This window comes from Rhipicephalus sanguineus, chromosome 4, assembly GCF_013339695.2.
Source record: "Rhipicephalus sanguineus isolate Rsan-2018 chromosome 4, BIME_Rsan_1.4, whole genome shotgun sequence".
Lineage (NCBI taxonomy): Eukaryota > Metazoa > Arthropoda > Arachnida > Ixodida > Ixodidae > Rhipicephalus > Rhipicephalus sanguineus.
Window position 1 is genome coordinate 84,010,450 of NC_051179.1, and position 20,711 is coordinate 84,031,160.

Consider the following 20,711-nt stretch of genomic DNA (forward strand, 5'->3'; position numbering starts at 1 on the left):
CCCTTGTCGCTCTTCTCAGGGAATTTTTGCGGGGAAAATGGAATATCGAGTGGTGGGGGACAAGGGCGTCCGCAGAACTTTTTGCAGGAGGGTGCATCCGCAAGTGGGGGGGAGGGCATTCAACACAGGCAGCCTTTCTTTCACTACCGTGACATGACCGGCAAGACTAATCAGTAGTTTTGTTTAACGTGCGAAGTTGGTTGGCAATCCTGCAGGATGTTTCACATGAATATGGGGACCTGAGTGTGCTAATCTGGCTGTGTAGCTTATTGCTACTGCATAAAAAATTATCTGAAATTCCAATGGGGTGCAGCCGCCCCCCCTTGCACCCCCCTCCGGACGCCCATGGTGGGGGATGACATAACCCCTGAAGAGATGACAGAAGACCGTGGTTGGCAATCAGCAGGCGCCAGAAAAGTTGGCGCGCGTTCGGCAGGCGCTAATCGTAACGGGACGAACTCGACCACCTCCGAGGCCCCGCGAGGTCGCAACGGCGGCAATAACATCAAGACTAGGATCCTCCGCGCTAGCCGGATACCGCAGCTCCCCAGGTAGGATACCAAGATTGTGATTCGGCCACGCGGAGGCCTCAGTATTGTCAAGACCGGCTCCACCGTGGTGGCTGATGCAATCATGGCTGCCACTAGCATCTGCACCGAAGACCTGCGGGGCGACACGCTATGCCCCAACGTCCAGCAGAATATTATGGTTGCCAGCACACCTAGAAGGGAGAATGCCGACCGCTACGTCAGGGTTCGGCAGATCGTTGTCCTGGGCCGGACCTACGAGGTCAGTGCCTACGAGGCCGCCCCACATTCCACGTGCAAGGGCGTGATCCGAGGCATTCCGCTCGTCGACGGCCCTGATGTTAAAGACAATAAGCTAGTAAATGAAAGGAACCCACTGGCCCTGGCAGCCAAACGCATTGGCAGCACCGGCACGGTGATCGTCGCCTTCGACGGTCACAGTGTCCCAAACTTTGTGCGCTATGGCCCCACCCTTGTGCGGTGTTCGCTTTATCGCAAGAAAACAGACATTCGCTACGCTTGTGGCCGGCCCGGCCACCGTGCCGATGCGTGTCCCAGCCCCGGCGACGTCGTCTGTCGAGGCTGCGGGGCATCAAACCCGGACTCGCAGCACCAGTGTACCCCTAGGTGTAGGCTGTGCGGTGGCCAACACCTCACGGCCGACAAGGACTGTAAGCAACGATTTCAGATACCATACGTCGTGCGGCGAAGGCGCTGGGAGAAGTCCCGTGCCACCGACCAAGACCAGGCCAAGGCACCACCGTCACACCCCACGGACGGGCAGAACTACCGGCAGTCACGCGGCTCCGGGGGCCCTTCCAGGAGCCATTCCCGTTCCCCGTCCCGTTCCAGGGGCCGCTCCCAGTCCCGGGGAGGTTCCCGAGGAGGAGAGCGCCGCTACAGGTCTGGGAGCCGCTCCAGGTCCCGCTCCAGGTCTACCGGGGGCCAGCAGCAGCCTACCGGCGTGTACGCGAGAAGCAAGAAGACGGGCTCTCTAACCTGGGCCGACACGGTTCGAGGAGGGCCGCCTGAGGTAGTATCGGGGTCACTCCCAGAGCATGCGGAAAGCGCGCGCGAGATCGCTCAGTTGAGCGAAAACGCTAAGATGAGGGAAACCATTAACAGGCTAATGTCCGAAGTTGCCGAGATTAAGAATGCGAGAAACCCACCACCGCAGCCCGCCAACGCCTACACCTTGGAGGCAGCGCCCCAACCCATGGAGGTGCACGGCAGTGAAGAAGGCAGCAGCAGCAGCAATGGTCAGAGCGCTCCCAAGAAGAGGGCCGTCGCTTACGAACAGGACAGTGTAGCCAATCGAGTCAAATCCGAGCTCCGAGACACGCTGTCCGCGCTCAGTGAAATCATCAAGCAGCTCAGGGAGAACTTTGCCCAGCTGCAGGTCACCCTGGCCGCGCAAAACGACCGCTTGTCCGAGGTAGAGTCCTTCCTCGAAAACGTAGTAGCACCCGCTCTGACACCAAACGCCGACATCCAACCGCAGCCCGGTGCAACGGGCCCCATGCTCCACACGATCCTTAGCCAATCTGAGGGCAGCAGCCGCCCACAACGGAACCAAGATGGCCAAGCCAAGTGAGACGTTTCGCATTTGGCAGTGGAACTGCAGGGGCTTCCTCGGTAAAAGGGCGTCCCTGCAGCAGTACATCCGAAGCTATAGCGAGAAACCCCACGTCATCCTGCTTCAGGAAACCTTGACCCCCAACGTCACGCTGACTGGTTACCAGCCCGTCTCGCGCCATTCCGACGGCCGGGGCGTCTGCACTTTGGTCAGCAACAAACTCACGCACCTCTCCCACGACCTCAAGATGGCCACTAGCAACGCCGAATATGTCATGACCGAGATTCTGCCCGGCAGCTCGGACCGAAGCAGAATCTTTCTCCCCAACGTGTACAGTAGCCCTAAGGACCGACGACAGCGCTTCAAGGCCCTTATGAAGAAGGCCGTCAACCTGGCGGGCTCCAACCCCCTCGTGGTGGCGGGTGACTTTAATGCTCCGCACCACAACCTGGGGCTACCCGTACGACACCAGCAAGAGCGAGGAACTGTGGCAGAACGCGACCGACATGGACCTGACGCTGATCACCGACAAGGCCTTTCCCACCAGGTTGGGCACCTCGTCATGTAGAGACTCGGCCCCCGACTTGACCTTCGTCAAGAATCTCACCGAGGCACAGTGGACCAATTCGGCGACAGACTTGGGTAGCGTCCACTACGTCCTGGTCACGCAGTTCTCAGTCGCCCGAAAGAAGGCACGGGAGTTTTCTTGGACGGACTGGGACCAGTTTCGCAAAGTCCGCAACGACCGGCTTCTCCCTGCAACCAGGCCGAGCCTCGACCAATGGATAAGCTAGATCAGGGAGGACGTCAGGAGTACCACCAAGAAGATCAGCACCGACCTTCCGGTTGAGAAGATTGACAGCCGCCTGGCCCACCTGCTCGAGGCCAAGCAGTCGCTTCTTGCCCGCCGGAAAAGCCAGCGCCTAAACCGTAGGTTGCGCAAGAAGATCTCGGAACTGAACAAGACCATCGAGAAGCACTGCCGCGTCCTCGCCAAGCAGCAGTGGGACGAGGTGTGCAACTCGGTGGACGGCCAGATGCGCAATGGCAAGACGTGGAACCTGCTCAAGCCCCTGCTCGACGAGACTAACACCAGGACCAACCAGCGGCACCTACTAGCGCGGGCTGTGCACGAGGCGAAGCAGTCCTCTTCCGAAGAGGAGGTCATGAAGCAGCTGGTGCAAAAGTACCTCCCTGTCGACTCGAGCCCCACAACAACGTACCCCGAGTACTCCGGACCGGCCAACCCTGAACTGGACGCCGAGATCTGCAACGAAGAGGTTCGCCGGGTGCTCCACGAGCTCAATGGAAGGTCCGCCGCAGGCCCCGATGGCATAACGAACAAGATCCTGCGCAACCTGGACGATCCGTCGATCAACTACCTAACCGGTCATCAGTGAGGCTTGGAAGGTCGGCGAGGTCCCCGATCCGTGGAAACTCGCACACACCGTGCTCATCCCCAAGCCCGGCAAGCCACCCAACCTGGACAACCTGCGCCCCATTTCGCTCATGTCCTGCGTGGGCAAAGTGGCCGAGCACGTGGTGCTCAACAGGCTGACCCGGTACTTGGAGGACAATGGGCTCTACCAGCACACCATGATCGGTTTTCGCGCCAAGCTCTAGACGCAGGACGCTATGAAGCTGCTCAAGCACCAAGTCATCGACCGCAACACTCGAGACAAGCGGGCCATTCTCGGTCTAGACTTGGAGAAAGCATTCGACAATGTTGCCCACTCTTTCGTGTTGCGGTCGATCGCCGAGCTCGGCCTGGGAGCCAGATTCTACGAGTACACCAAATCGTTCCTGACCCACAGGAAAGCCACCCTCAGGGCGGAAGACCTGGTCTCCGAAGAGATCGAGCTGGGCTCGCGCGGCACCCCGCAGGGATCGGTGATCTTGCCCACCCTGTTCAACCTTGCCATGGTCGGGTTGTCCAAGAGGCTCTCGCGCATCGAGGACATTAACCACACGATTTACGCCGACGATATCACCATTTGGTGCTCGGGTGGCAGCGACGGGCAGGTCGAGCGCGCCCTGCAGGAAGCCATAGACACCACCGAGGATTACCTCCGTCCCACGGGCCTGAGGTGTTCCCCAAGCAAGTCAGAGCTCCTCCTCTATCAACCCACTAAACGGGGACCCAAGCCCAAGGGTTGGAAGCCGATCGCGGAGAGCGAGATCAAGCTCCTCACCGGAGACGGCGTCGCAATACCCAGAGTCGACTCCATTCGGGTCCTTGGCATGACCATCGCGTCCAATGGTTCCAACGCCAAGACTATACTCAAGCTTGCAACTAAGACGGATAACGCGGTTCGGCTGGTCCGGCGGGTGGCCAACCGTCACCACGGCCTCAAGGAAGACAACCTTATCCGCCTGGTCAACGCCTTCGTGCTCTGCCACATTTCGTATGTCGCGGCCATGCACAATTGGCAGAGGGCCGAGCGCGACAAGCTCAACGTCCTGCTCAGGAAGATAACCAAGCGGGCCGTCGGTATCCCGATCAGGACACGCACCGAGCGCCTACTGCAGCTCGGAGTAATACGTTGGAGGAGATTGCCAAAGCGCAGGAGCGAGCCCAGATCGCGCGCCTTTCGACCTCCCAGGCCGGTAGGCATATACCACAAGAGCTCGGCCACTCCCCGGCCGAAGTGAAGGAGAAGATGAGGCAGCTGCCCCGCGAGATTCGCGGCCTCATTACCGTGGCACCGATCCCGATGAACGTCCATCCCGAGCACAACCGCGACAGGCGACGGGCCAGAGCCGCTGCTTCTCAAGCAGATCCGCAGCGAGGAACGCAGCGTCAGCTTCGTCGACGCGGCAGCCTACTGCGGGAGCCGCGCCTTTCCCGCGGTTGTCGTCGACTCCAAACAGCAATCACCAACTGCGCATCGCAGGGGCGTGGGTTCAACCCCCCCCCCCGAAATTTTTCAGTTTTGTTTGCGTACATATACACGCACACATACAAACGCACGCACGAACATACGTGAAGTATGGTTGAACCCCCCCCCCCCCCCCCCCCCCCGAAAAAAGTTTCTGGCTACGCCCCTGGCGCATCGGTCCGCACCGACGACCCGGCAATTGCCGAGCAAGTGGCCATCGCCCTGGCCATCCTGGACGGCGAAAGGGATGTCATCTATAGCGACTCGAGGTCGGCTATCAGAGCTTTTGAGAGCGGCGTCGTCTCCGAGAAAGCCCTGCGCGTGCTCCGGAGTGACGGCCGAGACGGTAAAAAGACCACGTACTTATATGGTTTCCCGCACACGTTGGACAGGTCAAGGGTGCTCCCCCCAACCTCAACGAGTCGGCCCACGAGACCGCGCGCGCGCTAACCGACCGCGCCGGTTCCGGGCAACGGCTTGGTAACAACGAGCTTGCGGAGAACAGGGACGCGCCTCCCACGTACAACGAAATAACGAAATATTTTACAGCGAAAGCTGTTATGAGATCATTTCACCGGCCGTTTTTGGCGCCGTAGTTGTCCGCCGCCGCCGCCGGTGTCCGTTACCAGTATCGCTCGAAATAAGAAAAGAAAACTAAATAAGAAAAAAATTCCAGGATGGAACGAGGTTCGAACCTGGGCCCTCTGCGTGGGAGCCCAGTATTCAACCTCTGAGCCATGCCGGTGCTTAAAACTGCTTTGCTAAAAGGTCCTATACAGGCTTCATGTCGGGAAGGAACCACATTAGCATATGCAATATAGCGTGGTAGAACAGTAAAATAAGCACCAAGCGTCGCACAACGCGAATTCTGTAACCAGGCGTCACACAATGCGAATTGCGCAACGAGTAGGTTGTTGAATGCTTCCAACCCATTACAAAGGACCCTGCCATAATTCTTCATCGTCATCAGGCACAGCATCAACGAAGTGCGCATAATGCCTTACATGGGTTTAGCAGGTACCAACGCTCTCCGTAGAATGACGAAAAATGGCAGAGTGCCTGCTGCCCTACTTCTCAAAAATTACAATTATTTATAATGTAGTGGGTTCCTCGCAAGTGCACTTGGATTGGTTGCCAAGGAAGCCCATAAGCGCATGATCCACTTCCTCTGGGTCTCAGTAAAATTACAATGATTTATAGCGTAGTGGGTTCCTCGCAAGGACACTTGTATTGGTTGCCAAGGAAGCCCATAAGCGCATGATCCATTTCCTCGGGGTCTCAGTAAAGTTCTTCGCTCCCCCCCCCCCCTCCCCGTCTCTTTCCCACGTCAACGTATGTTATACAGCATGACGGGAGAGGGAAATAGCGACCGGGCGTGACCCAATGCAAATTACATAACTGGTGGGCCGTTTAAAGATTCCAACCCATTACAAAAGGCTGAGCCATAATTCTTCATCGTCAATAGTCGTCGCGTGAACAAAGTGCACATAATGCCTTACAGACGTGTAGCTGGTGCCTCGCTTCTCCGCAGAATGACGAATAATGGCTTAGTAGGTGCTTCCAAACTTCACAAAAATTGTGATTTATGGCGCAGTGGGTACCTTTCCAGTGTACTTGTATTGTAGCCCCAAGAGAGCTTAACGGGCTCTAGAAACGCCGCTTTTCCAGCTTTCGCTGTGACTGTGCTGCGGTTTTAGCGCAGGCCTGGCGTTATTTTTACCTCGCGCGAAGAGTGTACCCACTCCCTCACCCCAAACTTAATAGGCCTCAGGCCCTTACGCTCAGACTACTGCAGACGGAGACGTACCCTAATCTGAGCTCCTTACACGCCATTTATCCCGAGGTATCCCCCAGTGACGCTTGCCCCGCATGCGGAGACGTAGCCACGCTAGCGCATATGCTCTGGGAGTGGAAGGCAACGCACACTAACCCCGATACTGCTTCGGCCAGGTGGGAGGCGGCCCTCCGCAGCTCCCTCCTGGCTGACCAGCTCTGGGCCGTCCAGCAGGCCCGCGGAGCAGCCGGCAGGCTTGGTCTGACGGTCCCGACGTGGGAGTCGCCCGCTGCGCGCTGACGCGCGCCTTGCAGGACCCAAATAAAGTTTTTCAACCAACCAACCAACTGCTCCTCCTCTGTCGCAAAACTTTTTCTTCTTCAAGCGCAAATTAACTGAACCAAAAACAGCGTTTACCTCTTTTTCCTTTGCATAACAAAATTTCGTAGCATCGAAAAATTGTTATGAATCTGCAAAAAAACATTTGTGGTGTGAGTGAAGTGTATAATGTCACATATTTGGAACGCCCTTCCCTTATACAGGAATGTCAGCGAATAAAATAAGGCAATGAAAAGAAGCAGTTTCGCCGCAAGGGCGAAGCGATGAGTGCGATAGCAAGAAACTCGAATGTTATACGAAGTAAGGCTTGAAGCTAACTCTCTTAGCATTGTACCTGGCGTAAAATGAACAAGACGGTGGCGTAAGGAAACGCAGCCGCTGCAGCGAGAGAAGCGACGTTCGTTCTTAAACGCAAATCTTGCGATGAGAAAACATGTACAAAGGTATGGTCCGTCTGCTGATCCTCTGGTAATATACGGAGCGCGGGAAGGCGGGCGACATCGCCCGGCCGGTTAAAGTACGCATTTCTTGCCGGAGCCAGGCAATCCCCCTCCAGCCACCCTGCATGTGCCTTTTCATCTGTGCTTGAGCTGCGACCATCAGCAGCACTCGCACGCTTTAATTCGCATATAGAAGGCGCGTAGGGCGATGTTATCGATTTGGACTTTATATGGAACATGACGGCGACGCACACGGCAAAAATACTGGAGTGTCCATATAATTGCTGTCGCAAAAAAAAAGAACGTTACTGTTGATGAGACACCTCATTGCCCAAAATTATGGGGAGTTACGTATTTTTCAAAACAATTTTTTTCTAGCATACCCTGACTATTATAACTTGAAATTCCATAAGTCATGCAAACACTGGTTAATTAGATGGGAAATTAGTTTTACAATTAGTATTTGGAGACCTTAATTATATTCGCAACTTATGACCAAAAATAGCCAACATAAAAGGAAGCATCGTGCAGTTATGCCAAAGACGTATAAAACCAAACTGTAAAACACCACGCATATTTATAAAGTTTAGAAATGCATAATTACATATCCTCATCTTCATGTGTATGGCTGGTTCTCGTGTACGAGGTGCGGTCGCGGTCCAAAAGGTTTTGTGTAGATGCGGAAACTCACTGAGAAAGAAGTGCTTGAGGAGAACCTTCTATGCCGCTGCAGCGCGCGAGGGCGGCGCGATAGCGTCATGGTGGAAATGCGCTTTTCGTCGCACAACGACGCCGCAACAAAGGAGAGCACTTTGTAGACTTCCACCAGCGTGCCTTCAGGATGGGGCGGAAATGTGTCGTGCCGAACTGCGACAGTGGGCACGCATCCTGCAAGGAGAAGGTAACCTTCAAAGTTCCTAGTGAACCGGGGAGGTTGGAAGCGTGGGCTCGTGCCATACGAAAGATCGAGAGCTCATGCCTCGAGACTATGTTTGTGAGAAGCACTTCACGGAGAGTAAGTCCCATCATTCGTTGAAAAATCTCGCAGGGTCCCTTATGCATTAGACTAAGACGACTCGAAGGGGAAAGCCATCTTCTTGTTCTTCATTCGATGCGTCTGTCCTGCCTCACCCCCTTCAAACGCTTTCTGCACCTCACCTGGTTTTGTATTGCCTCCGTGATCGGCCCACCGATTACGGAGGCTGTGCAAAGCGACGATGTCATGCATAGCTCGGCAAAAAATGTGGAGCTCACTCAGACTCACTCGTGCAATATATTTTGCCCTTAGAACTCACTCGGACTCAGACTCACCAAAATTTTCCTGAACAGGACTCACTCTGACTCAGACTTACTATAATTTTTCTCAACAGAACTCACACTCACGTCTCGATATGAGTCTGAGCGAGTCTGAGCGAGTCGACGCATGAGTGAGTTTGCCGACCTATGATGTCATGTGACGACACAAATTTTGGTTATCTGTGATGTCATGATAACGCCATGTGGTGACATCATGTGATTTTTTTTACATCACTCATCTTGACGCCGTCGTCGATCAATTTTCACGCTTGATGAGGCATCTAAAGCTTTCGCCTTAAAAATTACACCTAATCGAGTTCACGTTATCAAAAATTATAGCTTTCGCGTTCTACAAGATATATATATCACTCAGGTACCTAATTTTCCTGTATGTGACGCCATTTTACCCATTAATTTACCAAAAATTTGGAGCCGGCGAGGACGCACAAGAAACACACCCACTTAAGCGTAAAGCGCGGACGGCGAATTGGAGCCAAACGGCCTTGAACCGGCTAGCTTCGTCGGAGAGCGCAACATGCTTTTTTCCTTTTCCGCTAGATGACTCTTACGATAGGGGCCGTGTCAGTGCTGTGACCGATTCCGTGACTTTATCAGGACGCCCGAGTGAGCGCAGTTTCGCCTCCTCAAGAATTCTTGCGCCGTGGGAAACTTTGTACAAGAAATTCAACAACTGAACTGCGGTCACTATGAACGGGTAGGCGCTGAGCGATTGTTATTGCTGTTACATTGTCGAACGATCCTAAACAAGTCTTCTAACCCTTTTTGGCCCTACAGCTTGGAAGACACCTAAAACTGCACTTCGGGCTCAGTTACTCAGCAATGTCGAGGTTTGAGCGTATTTAGACTGGCAGGCCCACTGAGTGCTTCTGCTCAAATATCTTTCTTTTGAGACTCGCAAAAGTGTCCACAATCGTTCAAGAATTGTGGGAATTCCGTCAAAAAGTATGTACGAGGGAATTATGGTTTTAAGGCTGCTATGGTATGTGTGACATCATTATTTTGATATTCACGAAATAAAAGCTTCTGTCACGAGCGCTGCCAATGCGTACACACTGCGAAGCAAAATGAGAAAATAAAAAAATCAGGCGGGGCTCCTCACATGATTGCAATGCGATCACTCCACTCTAGTACACAGGAAAATGAAGGGAAAGGAGACCGTTTAGCAGGCATCACCGAGGAAGCTAAGCAAGTTGTGCGAGCAAAAGTATGCGAACCAAGCATGAGCCAGTTTGATAAACCTATAGAGGCAAAAATGCAATGCAAAATCTTCATCAACAACCTACTAATTGCACCTTTGTTTCTTTTTAAGGTAACAAATTGTCTTCAGCTACTGATCATGCTAAAGAAAGAATTTTGCATATTTGCTGACAAAATCCCCAAACTATTTCTTGTTTTGAATGCAGCTACTATCTCATTAACCTCTGCAGCGTTGCATGCATGAAAGAGGGTGCTATGTTGGCAGTGAAGCCAACCTTCTAGACGCATGGTTACAGGTCTGTTCTAATTCTCTGAGCTCCTGCAATAATGAACCCATTTCAACAATTTTTGTAAAAACGCTAGCTGTAAGTGGCCACGTCTTGTAATGCACCTTAGGACCTTTAGCACACATCAAAAGCATAACAAGGATGAGCAACTGTTCAAGCCATTTTGCGAGGCACGAGACACTGTGAACCTTCTCTTGTTGCATACGGAAAGCAATGACACTCCATACGTGTATATATATATATATACACATTTTATTCAAGTACACGTTATGCTCGACACGTCTTTGCTCCTTAATGCCAGTGCTCCGAGGCTTAAAAAGTGACTTGCCATGGTGAACATGTAAAAAGAATGCCCAGCAAGTTAAATAAAACGAAAGGACGTTTTCCGACACATTCCTTTTTTTCCCTTTTAAAGCACACTAACAGACAGCACATACTGCATGACAGGCTGGTCTTTTCAACTTAGTAAAACTCTTTTAGAGGCTGACAAAGATATGTTAAATACTGGTTGCATAAATGACCAGAACATTGAAAACACCAAGTTCAAACGATGATAGATGCTATGAATGCAAAATAAAGAGATCATAAAACGACAAGACAATCCTGGTTTACTGCAAACAATCACCAAGAACGTGCTTTTCCCTAGAAACGGACAATTCTGTCAGAATATCAATGCAGTCGTGGTTATAAGCATCAGGGCAAAAGAACTGACTGAGATTAGTTTTCTTGAAGCGTTAGTCTTCTAGTGTAACGAAAAAGAGTAAGATAACAACACCAAACAAGAATTCACCAAGTATTGAGTACGCTCGCACACATTTTCGAAAGCATAATTGGTAAATTACGCTGAACAAAGCTCAAAAGTGATACCAAGCATAGCATTTGCAGCGTACGAAATGACCACACTGCCACCAAAGAAGCATAGGTTATGATACAGCCACTATATGACACAAGAGATAGATCCTCTATGCAACGTGCACTGTAGCTGCTGAAAACCACTAAGTTATGTGTTAATCATCCTTAAATGACACTGAAAAATATACTCGCTGATGGCAGCCCAAATAGTTGTATCTGGGAGTCATTATAAACCACATGGGTAGTAGCGAATGAGGCAGTGAACGGTCTGGCTCCAGTGTTATACAATACATGGTTCTGCTTGAGTCTTGAAATGTGCGTCCTCAGCCAAAATGGAAATATTTTTTTATTCTTATAAATGTCCTTTTCTGTTAAAGATTGTTTGTGGGCACACCAAATCAAGACATATAAAAGGACAGCATGCACATGAGCTGCCAGCAACCAGCTGATTGAATGCTCCAAAGAGTTAGAATGTAGGTGCAATTTTCGCATACGTGTGACATGGGACGAGGGCATGCACACTGTGAAATCCCAAGGTAACAGTTCTCAAACAAATTTGCCAATGACAAGCTCATCTCTGAACGTCGTCCCTTCTTTTTGTATAAATCCTGGCTCACGCCCACAAACGACGTTTAACAGAATGCACCAACAAGCCCGAGAAGACGTCCTACCGAGCTACATTTGTTTTTCATGCTCTTTCCCTCATTGTAGCTAATGGCAGTACGAGTAAAGAAAAAACCAACAACAATTGTATTTCAGTAACCACAGTTAAATATACACCCCAGCACCAGAGTAAACAGGGCTGTCAGAAGTTGTGCACAAAATAGACTGATGGTTCCTGCATTAGCAAAGCTGTAATTACGTGCCATCAGTTACGCCTGAAAGCTGCCTAAAATTCACGCAGCTAAAGCACTGCGCATCAGCGGAGCAGCTATAGAAAAAACAGGAAGAAACTTCCCTGCAATGCAAAGCAACAGCAGCCACCTTAAGAGGTGAGGGAGACAACAGCAAACCCTCAGCCAATGGATAAGAGCACGTGAAAATATTATACAGGTAGGGCTGTGTTTCGGTAGCTTTATTGTGTTGCAAAACCACTTCTACTTAAACATCAATAGTATTGCTCAAAAAGTCTTGTGAGCAATTTGTTGAAGTCCCAAGATGCTAGTGTCATTAATGAGAAATGTACTCATCAAGTTTCAACAGTGACTACTGTGAGAATGCAGAAATTTTAAATGTCTGTAGGTGAAAGCCCCCCACTCAGAGGATTTGGGAACTGCAAAGCATGGAATGTCTAGCACACATTCACATGAATGTTACCCCGCAACCCAGCCAACAGAAGCCGGTATAAGTACGATGCGCAAGCTGGTCATAACCACCAGCAGTTTATGGAAGCATAGCGGCAGCTGTGGTAAATTCGCAATGACTTCGGGAGTGTATCTGGTATGATCCCGTGATAACAGGCAGAAAACGAAAAACGTCTCCAAATTTACTATTTCCTCTGGTTTCTGATCAGAAGTAATTACACATTACAAAGTACACCTCTGTTTAGAGCTGGAAAAAAAAAGTTAAATAAAAGCTATAGTCTAGTGCCAGCCGCTACATCTTAAAATGAGTTGCAGAGAGACACAATATCTAAGTGAAAGAAACACTGCCGTGCTTCAAGCATACCTTTTCTGTTATAGTCAGACGGGCAGGAAATGCTTTGTGACGATACTGTAGATAGTCATAGAGGGCAAACGTCAGCAACTTGAAAAAAAGCCCTCACAAAATGCTGCTTTGTGGCACAAAGGCACACAATGCAAAAAGAAAGTGAGTCAGCTGTAAAAACAGGAAAAAGGCGCGAACATTAATACCAAGGAAGAAAATGAAATCACCACAAAAGCCGCCTTAGTCACCACATCTACCATACTGCACATGCCAGCAGAAAGAAACCAAAGTGCCAGATTTGTATGACCTTGAAATGCCCGACATGTACTGGCTGGACTCTCTAAATCACACGGCAGAATACCAGGAGGAAGATTCAATAGCTGTTGCTGTAAATATTCATCACAGAGCACAAAAGGAGAGAGAGAGAGAGAGCAAAGGGCATGCTTCTTTATAAAGCTCAGAAAAATGCCTAAAATGGCACATGCATTAATTGATAAAACAAGATTAATAAAACTGATTTTCGTATGGTGCACAGTTGCTGTGCAGGTGTTGGGTATAACAGAAGTGTGCCTCTGACACCTTTGTGCATGCATTAACATGTTAGCAGTCGTGGTTGCATTCGATAAAAGAGTGGACTTAGATGACCTTATGACAATCGAAACCAGGTTATCGCTGGTTATCACTGACAAAACTGCGAAAGCTCTAACAATAGCTTACTGGTAAACTACATGACATGAGCAGTGCAACTGCTGATCGGGTAAAGCTCGTGTTTGAAGCACTTGCTACCCCACGAAAAACGTAAACCAAAAAATACTTTGCAGAACATTAGCAAACCAACCTTTCGTTACAACAACTAAACATAATGCAAACCAAAGCGATGCAATTCACACATGACTTTGCTGGTGTCCATATGACCCGACTGCCCTCCCCTAATAACTGCCTGCAGTTGTGAAACAAGAAACCTAAACCAAGCAAAAGATAACCTTGTTACGATCACAGAGACCTGTAATCTCACGGAAGAACAACTGCTTTTTTCTTTGCTTCAACGAATTTGCAGTATAAAAATTCAAAATGACGCAGGGTCCAGGGACGCAAGAAATGTACGCTATGGTGTGCGTCGGTGCAGCCGAGTGGAGCGCTTCACTGTCCAACAAAACGGTGTGAGCCTGCTGTCGTGGCGAACCGAGCCTTTCGTGTCGACGTCATCCCCCCTTTTTATTCCAACCCACCCAGCCAGCAGGGTGGCCTTCCACCGGATCAGGACTGCTTCTCCTTGCCGCCTTCGTCCTCGACAGGACCGTCGACGAGCTCGAAGCCGTTGCTGTCGCCCTGCCCGCCATTGTGGTCTGAGGAGCGCTTCTCCTCAGAGTCCTCGCTCGCCGAGTGCTCCCCTTTGCTGCCGCCGTCGCCGTCGTCCTGTTCTTTTTTCTTCTTAGCTTTGCTGTCTTTCGCTTTACTGTCTTTGCTGGTGCCTGGGCCCCGGTACTCGTACTGGTAGATGGGCCAGAAGGACTCGAGGAAGCCCACATCTTCGGTCAGGTTCGGCAGCAGCCAGAAGTGGTGCCGGCCCAGAGTGCACGCCCAGATGATCACAAACAGTACTTGACGGACTGCGAGCCAGAGATTGGTGAATGTGTTAGCTGTGAGAGGAGTGTTCGCATAACATATAACAAATTACTGCGTATATTGAACAGTTCAATATCCCCTTGAATATACTTAGGATATATCGAATTATCTATATAGTATACAACTCTTTTGAGATCCCCTTCAGGTCTGATATGGTTTCGACTGTACATCCTCTCCAACAGCAGACTAAAAGTGCAACACACGGTAAAGAAAACCACTACAGGACATAGTAGTGATAGTTCACAATCAAGAGATACATAGGCATCAAAAAGGTAACAGATTCAAACGTATCAGCCGGAGAGGCTGCTTGTTGAATAGAGACGTTCAAGCTTCGACAAATGTGCTATCTTGAGCTCCTAATTAGTATCACTTCTAAGCAATCCCATCCCCTGCCCCCTTTCCTTCAAATTTTTGAAATTACTGGCAGGTGAATGCATCTGCAAAGTGTGCAAGAATAATATGACATGCAGTCAATGGCCACAATTCCAAAACTGAACTTGCAAACCAAATTTGCACATGCTATAATGATTCCGAAATTACTGCGGCGTCGTCGTTCTCCTCACAGACGCAATGCATAACAAATGAAACTTAAGACCAGTGGTTCTCAAATGGGGTTCCGCGGAGGCATCTTTAGGGTTCCGCGAAACCATCACCCGCAAAAAAAAAAATGTTTTTGGAGGCGAGTTTTGACCCATTCCCAGTTCCAGGTCCTGCTCCAGGAACTGCAGCAACATTCTGAACAAGATGCCTCGGCTGCCCCAACGCCTCAATTAAAACTATGACTGCTACATCAGCCCCTTCCTCCCTGTTCGTTGCATCAAGGGGTCCGCCATCACTTCAACCCGTCCACAAGGGTTCCCCGACACTTCGACAGCTGAGAACCACTGCTTTAGACCAATCTAGGGCAAGCCATTTGATATTCTGCACTCTGTCTGCACCCAACGTTTATGGTTGTTGGTGCCTGAGGTGGCTGCCGAGCGACACCAGCGCTGCTGCCAAACCTATGCAAATGTTAGTGTCTCTGAGATTTATTTTTATTAATATTATACTACGTTACATTTTATTTGCGCAAGGGCATCTGAGGCCAAAGAGTGCCAGTGTGGCAGACGGCAAGTTTTTAAACGAGGTTTGATTCTCTGAGGCCATTTGCATCGCTAGTGTTGTCATATGATTATGGTATCACCAATCGTTATCACTGCCAATGCTGCATACTGCTATGTTTCATGCTTTGTCAACCACTGTGTCAACCACCATTCCATCTTCATAGAGTGTGCTGGCTGGAACAAACTTTGGAAACTTTTTAAATGTTGACAGTGCCACAGTGACTTGCACTAAACTTGATGATAAGGAAAGCATCAATCAGGAATTTGTGCCCGTAGAAAGCAGCTCCGACTGTGCGGAGACGTGCTGTGTAGTGCGGGGTCATCAAATCGTGACCTCGCTGTCATGCCACAGCAGTTATGTGACACTTGCAAAAATAGAAGCGTATATTGTTCTACACAGACCACAAATGTTGTGACCCAGTGCACTGACCAGTTTTTTTTTTTAACCATTAAAGGCGCCATGAACTACCCTTTTGTCTTGGTGTCAACACACATCCTGCGGATAGCAGACACTGCTGAGAACATCACAGCCAAGTCTAGCAGTCTTCTGCGGTAAGGAGAGTCTACAAACAGAGCGCGAAGTTGTCGTTTTATCAGGTGCCCTCTCTTCTTACAGAGGCCTGTGCTCACTCTCTTCGCAGCTGCCGGCACATGCTGTTTGACGTTGAACAGCAGATGGGGTGCTATTGGTAAACAGCCGACATAAATGAAGAGTGGCGTTTGGATCAGATGCGCTTCTTGCCACGTGCCGGCGCCGCGCTCTATAGCCTGCTAGCATTACACAGTGAGTCACACTTGCACACAGGAATCCCGATGGGAGTGCGTGATTGTGTTTCATCATACACGCTCAAGTAACTTCTTTCCCCCATGTCCATCCCTCAGCATGCTCGTTGAACAAGAGAGAGAGCACTTCAAGAGAGCAAAAAACCCCTGCAACTCCGCTCATTCTTGACGAAATCGAGACATTTTTGCGGCAATCAATTCATAAGGCAATAAACTCCGATACTGAGGTCACTCAATAATTACTTAGAAAAGTGGCTCATGACCCCTTTAAGATTGTTTTACAATGTCTGTGATGTTCAAATTATCAGTCGGCATTTACGTATTGTGGTGTGTACTATTACTGCAAGTAAGTGGTCACCGGACTCATTGTCTTTTTTTGTTTGTTTTTGCAGCAGCTGATCAGATTTACTTAGAGCAAGTGAATTCTTTAAATGCCCAGGTATTTTTGCACGTTTTCTACAACAGACATACTTGACCTTGCTCCTACACCTGAAGTATATCTTAAAGTTTCGGCATGGAGCATCATTTGTACATGTGAAGGAACTTGCCAGGAAATATAGCAATTATTCTATAATTCAAACACACACATCTTGAAAAATAAGCTAAGACAATTTTCTGTGGCAACAAACCATTAGCCATATGTGCCATGCATTTATTGCCCTTTATCTCGAAGTATCTGCAGGCCAAACTTTCGATATATCTCAAAACCTTCACCAATAGTAGAACACACACTTTTCCACCTATTAGACAAGTTTCGTGCGATGCTGCCACAGCAACGACAAAACCTACACCAATTCCAAATGTTAAGTCTGAATATGGTAGGAGAGATGTGCACTACAAACACGTGCACAGAGAGGCAGGCCCTGCAAAATAGCACACTTGGTGCAGTTAGTTTTCTTCGCCGTCAGAGGTGCGATTTCAGTATTCGTTTTATTTACGCAATGCATGCAGTGTGCATTTTCTCATTGGCTGTGCGGCACGGCGAGGATCACACTGCCACAGCAAAGCAAGTCTGATGCTGGAAAGAAAGGTAGCCCTAATCGAAGAAGCAGGGAAGGAGGAGGCCAGATGAAACTGAGCATTGTCTGATAATTTGGCATTCCTTGTTTACGCTTTCAACGGTGGTTAAAAACGAGCATAATGTGCTCGACAGATGTCAACAGAACCTCTCTAGCCAGCAGAAGTGGGTTCAAGGCTCAAAGTTTCCAGACTTTGAAGCAGTGCTCATGGTGTGGCTGCACTATGCGAGGAACACTGATAGAGAAGGCCGAGGCTTATGGGATGGGTAGCACCGATTGCACCAGCAACATCAGCTGAAACAAGAAACATGCTTAACTTGCTGTGACATAAAGATGAGTGCTGTGGTGGAGACGGTTGGCTCATGCAATGTGAGAATTAACTGAGGACACCTTCCTACGTCCAAGTGTTAAAGCAAAGAGCCGCAGCCTTACTCGGTCTTCGTGCACTGAATGAAAAGGTAGTGCTGCAAAATCCGCCTGGCTTATAACTCTGTTATGTCTTTCTTGTATTCTTTAAAACCTTTACGAAGAACCAGTTTACAGTAATACCTCGTTAACTCGAACTCGCATATCTCGAAAAATCAGCTTAGTCGAAATTTTCCGCAGTACCGAACGATTTCCCATAGGTGCAATGTACATGTTTTTGTTGCCCTTTATCTCGAAGTATTTCCGTGCCCACTTTCGGTTATCTCGAAATCTCGAGTGAGAGTGGAACAAAAATTTCGCCGCCGAACCGTTTCACAAAATGCTAGCGGCAAAATGTCTACGTTTCACAAGGTTCGCACAAGGCTGCCGCGCTTTCGACGAAGGACACCTTTCCTCCATGAAGGACACTGTTCCCGAAAGTGAGGTCGGAACCTAGCGGCGTAACAACTTTGTCAAGCAACCCTGTGTCATGTCATGTGACGCCATAGACATGCACAGAGGCAGGCCCTGCAAAATAGGATGGGTCGCACACGTCGTTTTGTTTACCGAAGCAAGGTCTGGGTACGGGCTAGTTGGTATTCCATTTTAAATTGTGATCACAGCGTCAGAGATTCGATTTCAGCATTTTATTTACGCAAGACATGTCGCTCGGATTTTCTCGTCGGCCGTGCGATGTGGTGAGGATAACGCCGCCAAAGCAAAGCAAATCACTGATGCTGCAAAGAAAGGTAGCCCTAATCAAAGAAGCGGATTCGAGGCTCGAAGTTCCTGACGTCAAAACGGCGCTGATTGTGTGGTTGCACCGTGCGAGAGGAGCCCCTTCCAGTCACAACATTGACAGAGAAGGCCGATTCTCTGGACTTAGTGGTGGGCTACACTTACTCGCCTGCAACATCGACTGGTTTGACGATTTAAGTGAAACAACTTGGCGTCACGCACGGTGATCGCGGCAGTGTCGACGCAGCTACTCAAGGGGTGACGACATCAGCCGAGACAAGAAACATGTTTCGCTTGATGCGAAATGAAGTTGAGTGCAGCGGTGCGGATGATCGCCACATGTGATGTGTTAAGCAATTCGAGAAAGCTTTGCTAGGTGCAAGTGTTACTGCGAGGCAGTGCCGAAAAACACAGCTGGTTGACAGCTCTGGTATCTCATTATTTTTCTTTAAATTCTTTACAAAGAGCCAGTTAGGCCCTCCTGTTAAGAAACTGGTCAGTAGTGATAACGTTTTTAGAGAGCTGGACTTCTCAATAGAATTTGCGCAACTTTGCTTATCTCGAAAATCTGCTTAACTCGAAATTTTTTCTGGTTTTTCCTACTTCGAGTTAACGAGGTACTACTGTATAAGCTCCTGTTAAAAAAAAGTCATGCCATATACACGAAGTGAATGATGATTGAGGAGCTGGCTCAGAGATAATCGGGTAAACCATGAACGCTCCATACAATTCCTCTACTGTCATATAAAGACGTCACACGTTTTTATAGTAGCAATTGTGGTCAGGTTGTTGTTGAACAACAAGCGGTCACCGACCTTGCAGCTGTGGCCGAACGTGTGGTCGAGGAATTCGAGGAAATGTGGTTTTGCCTGCATTAATGTCATCATCAAGGCGCTCGAAGAACAAGAGGATGAAGACTTTTCTTTCGTGTGAGTGTGCGCATGCTACAGTTGGCTATGCTATATGTGGTTTTTCATCATCAAGGCGCTCGAAGAGCAAGAGGAATAAGACTTCTCTTTCGCGCGAGCGTGTGCATGCTACAGTTGGCTATGCTATTTGTGGTTTTGCCTGCATTAATGTCATCATCAAGGCGCTCGAAGAAGAAGAGGAAGAAGACTGCTCTTTCGCGCGAGCTGCGCCTGTAGTGGTCACCTATGGAAGTAAGGTTACGCTTACGACGCGGCACATTGCCCCAGCTTAAGAACCTGGCGAGCCAGCTCCTAAAAGCTGGTCAGTAGTGGTGAAGTTTCTAGACAGAACTCAACACAGATAGAACTTGATTGCAATTTCCGTAACATCGCTTATCGTGAAATTTTTGCCAGTTGTTTTATGCCAGGGTTCGCCAAGACTTCACTAATGTTATTTCAAAAATGCACACGCACAGATGACAAAGGAAAACTAGACGAAAGTTTCTTTGATGGGGATGACCTGGGAGTCAAACCTATGACCTCTAGGCCTGCGACACGGCGCTCGTCGCTCTACCCACTGCGCTACCGGCACACATGCACGAGGCTTAACAAACGTGCCTCTTGCACCTCCCTCTCACAGTGCTCTCAAAGTGGGGGCGGTCTCGCCATCTGGGAGCACTTTGGTAGTTTCATCGCAGCGGGGGCTTTCAGTGAAATATTGCAGGAAACTCTATGGTTTGTGCAACACAGCATATACAGTGACTCGATTCGGTGATGATGCAGTTACATGCTTTGCCTTTCGCGTCGGTGTTAATATGTGATGCCTCCTCGCCAGCGTAGTGCAGCTTCTCTTGCACCAATAGTGTTTATCCGCTGCATACTGCTTTGAGTGCGATAGTACCAACCATTTAATAAAACGGCTGCAATAAGCACCGCAGAAAGGCAATGAGGTCAATGGGCGGACGCCGTGCAAATGAGTGCTTTAGTGTAGTAAGAGAGATGCCAGTGAGAAGTGGAACACCTTTGCGCATTCGCCGCTTGAGTTGCGAACTCTGCCTCTCGTGTTCCTGAAGTGCTGCGTGGTACTGTAACCATGAGCACAGGCGTAGGTTACCCTAATAATGGGGAACGTAAACCTTGCCGTTTCTCTCCTCAAACAACGATGCATTGAATGTGAGCAAATCGAGTGCCAGCGTGTAGCATCTACTTGTTGATGCTACCTTTGCATGGGATTCACCATATGCTGTCTCCAGGTGTATGCAGTGATACTATCGAGGACTTCTGATTTGGAGCA

At 49.4% G+C, this 20,711-nt stretch overlaps 3 protein-coding genes across 3 annotated transcripts in view; 1 reads left to right on the forward strand and 2 right to left on the reverse strand.

Moving 5' to 3' along the window:
- The first annotated feature begins 2,350 nt into the window (after positions 1-2,350).
- On the forward strand, positions 2,351-3,726 carry LOC119391354 (uncharacterized). The gene is made up of 4 exons (XM_037659038.1): positions 2,351-2,580; positions 2,651-2,837; positions 2,898-3,415; positions 3,501-3,726. Exons 1-4 carry the CDS (start codon positions 2,351-2,353, stop codon positions 3,724-3,726), a joined length of 1,161 nt encoding a protein of 386 aa, XP_037514966.1.
- An 8,786-nt stretch (positions 3,727-12,512) lies between these two features.
- Positions 12,513-20,711, reverse strand: part of LOC119390358 (translocation protein SEC62) — a gene marked incomplete at its 5' end in the record, with an annotated part of 434,026 nt that continues 425,827 nt past the window's right edge. The window contains 1 exon segment of the transcript XR_007415809.1: positions 12,513-12,856.
- The window catches only part of LOC119390355 (translocation protein SEC62), a 35,117-nt gene continuing 28,355 nt past the window's right edge, over positions 13,950-20,711 (reverse strand). Inside the window, exon 8 of the mRNA XM_037657961.2 lies at positions 13,950-14,445. Coding sequence (XP_037513889.1) covers positions 14,093-14,445 — 353 coding nt within the window. The 3' untranslated portion in view covers positions 13,950-14,092. The remainder of the gene's footprint in view (positions 14,446-20,711) is intronic.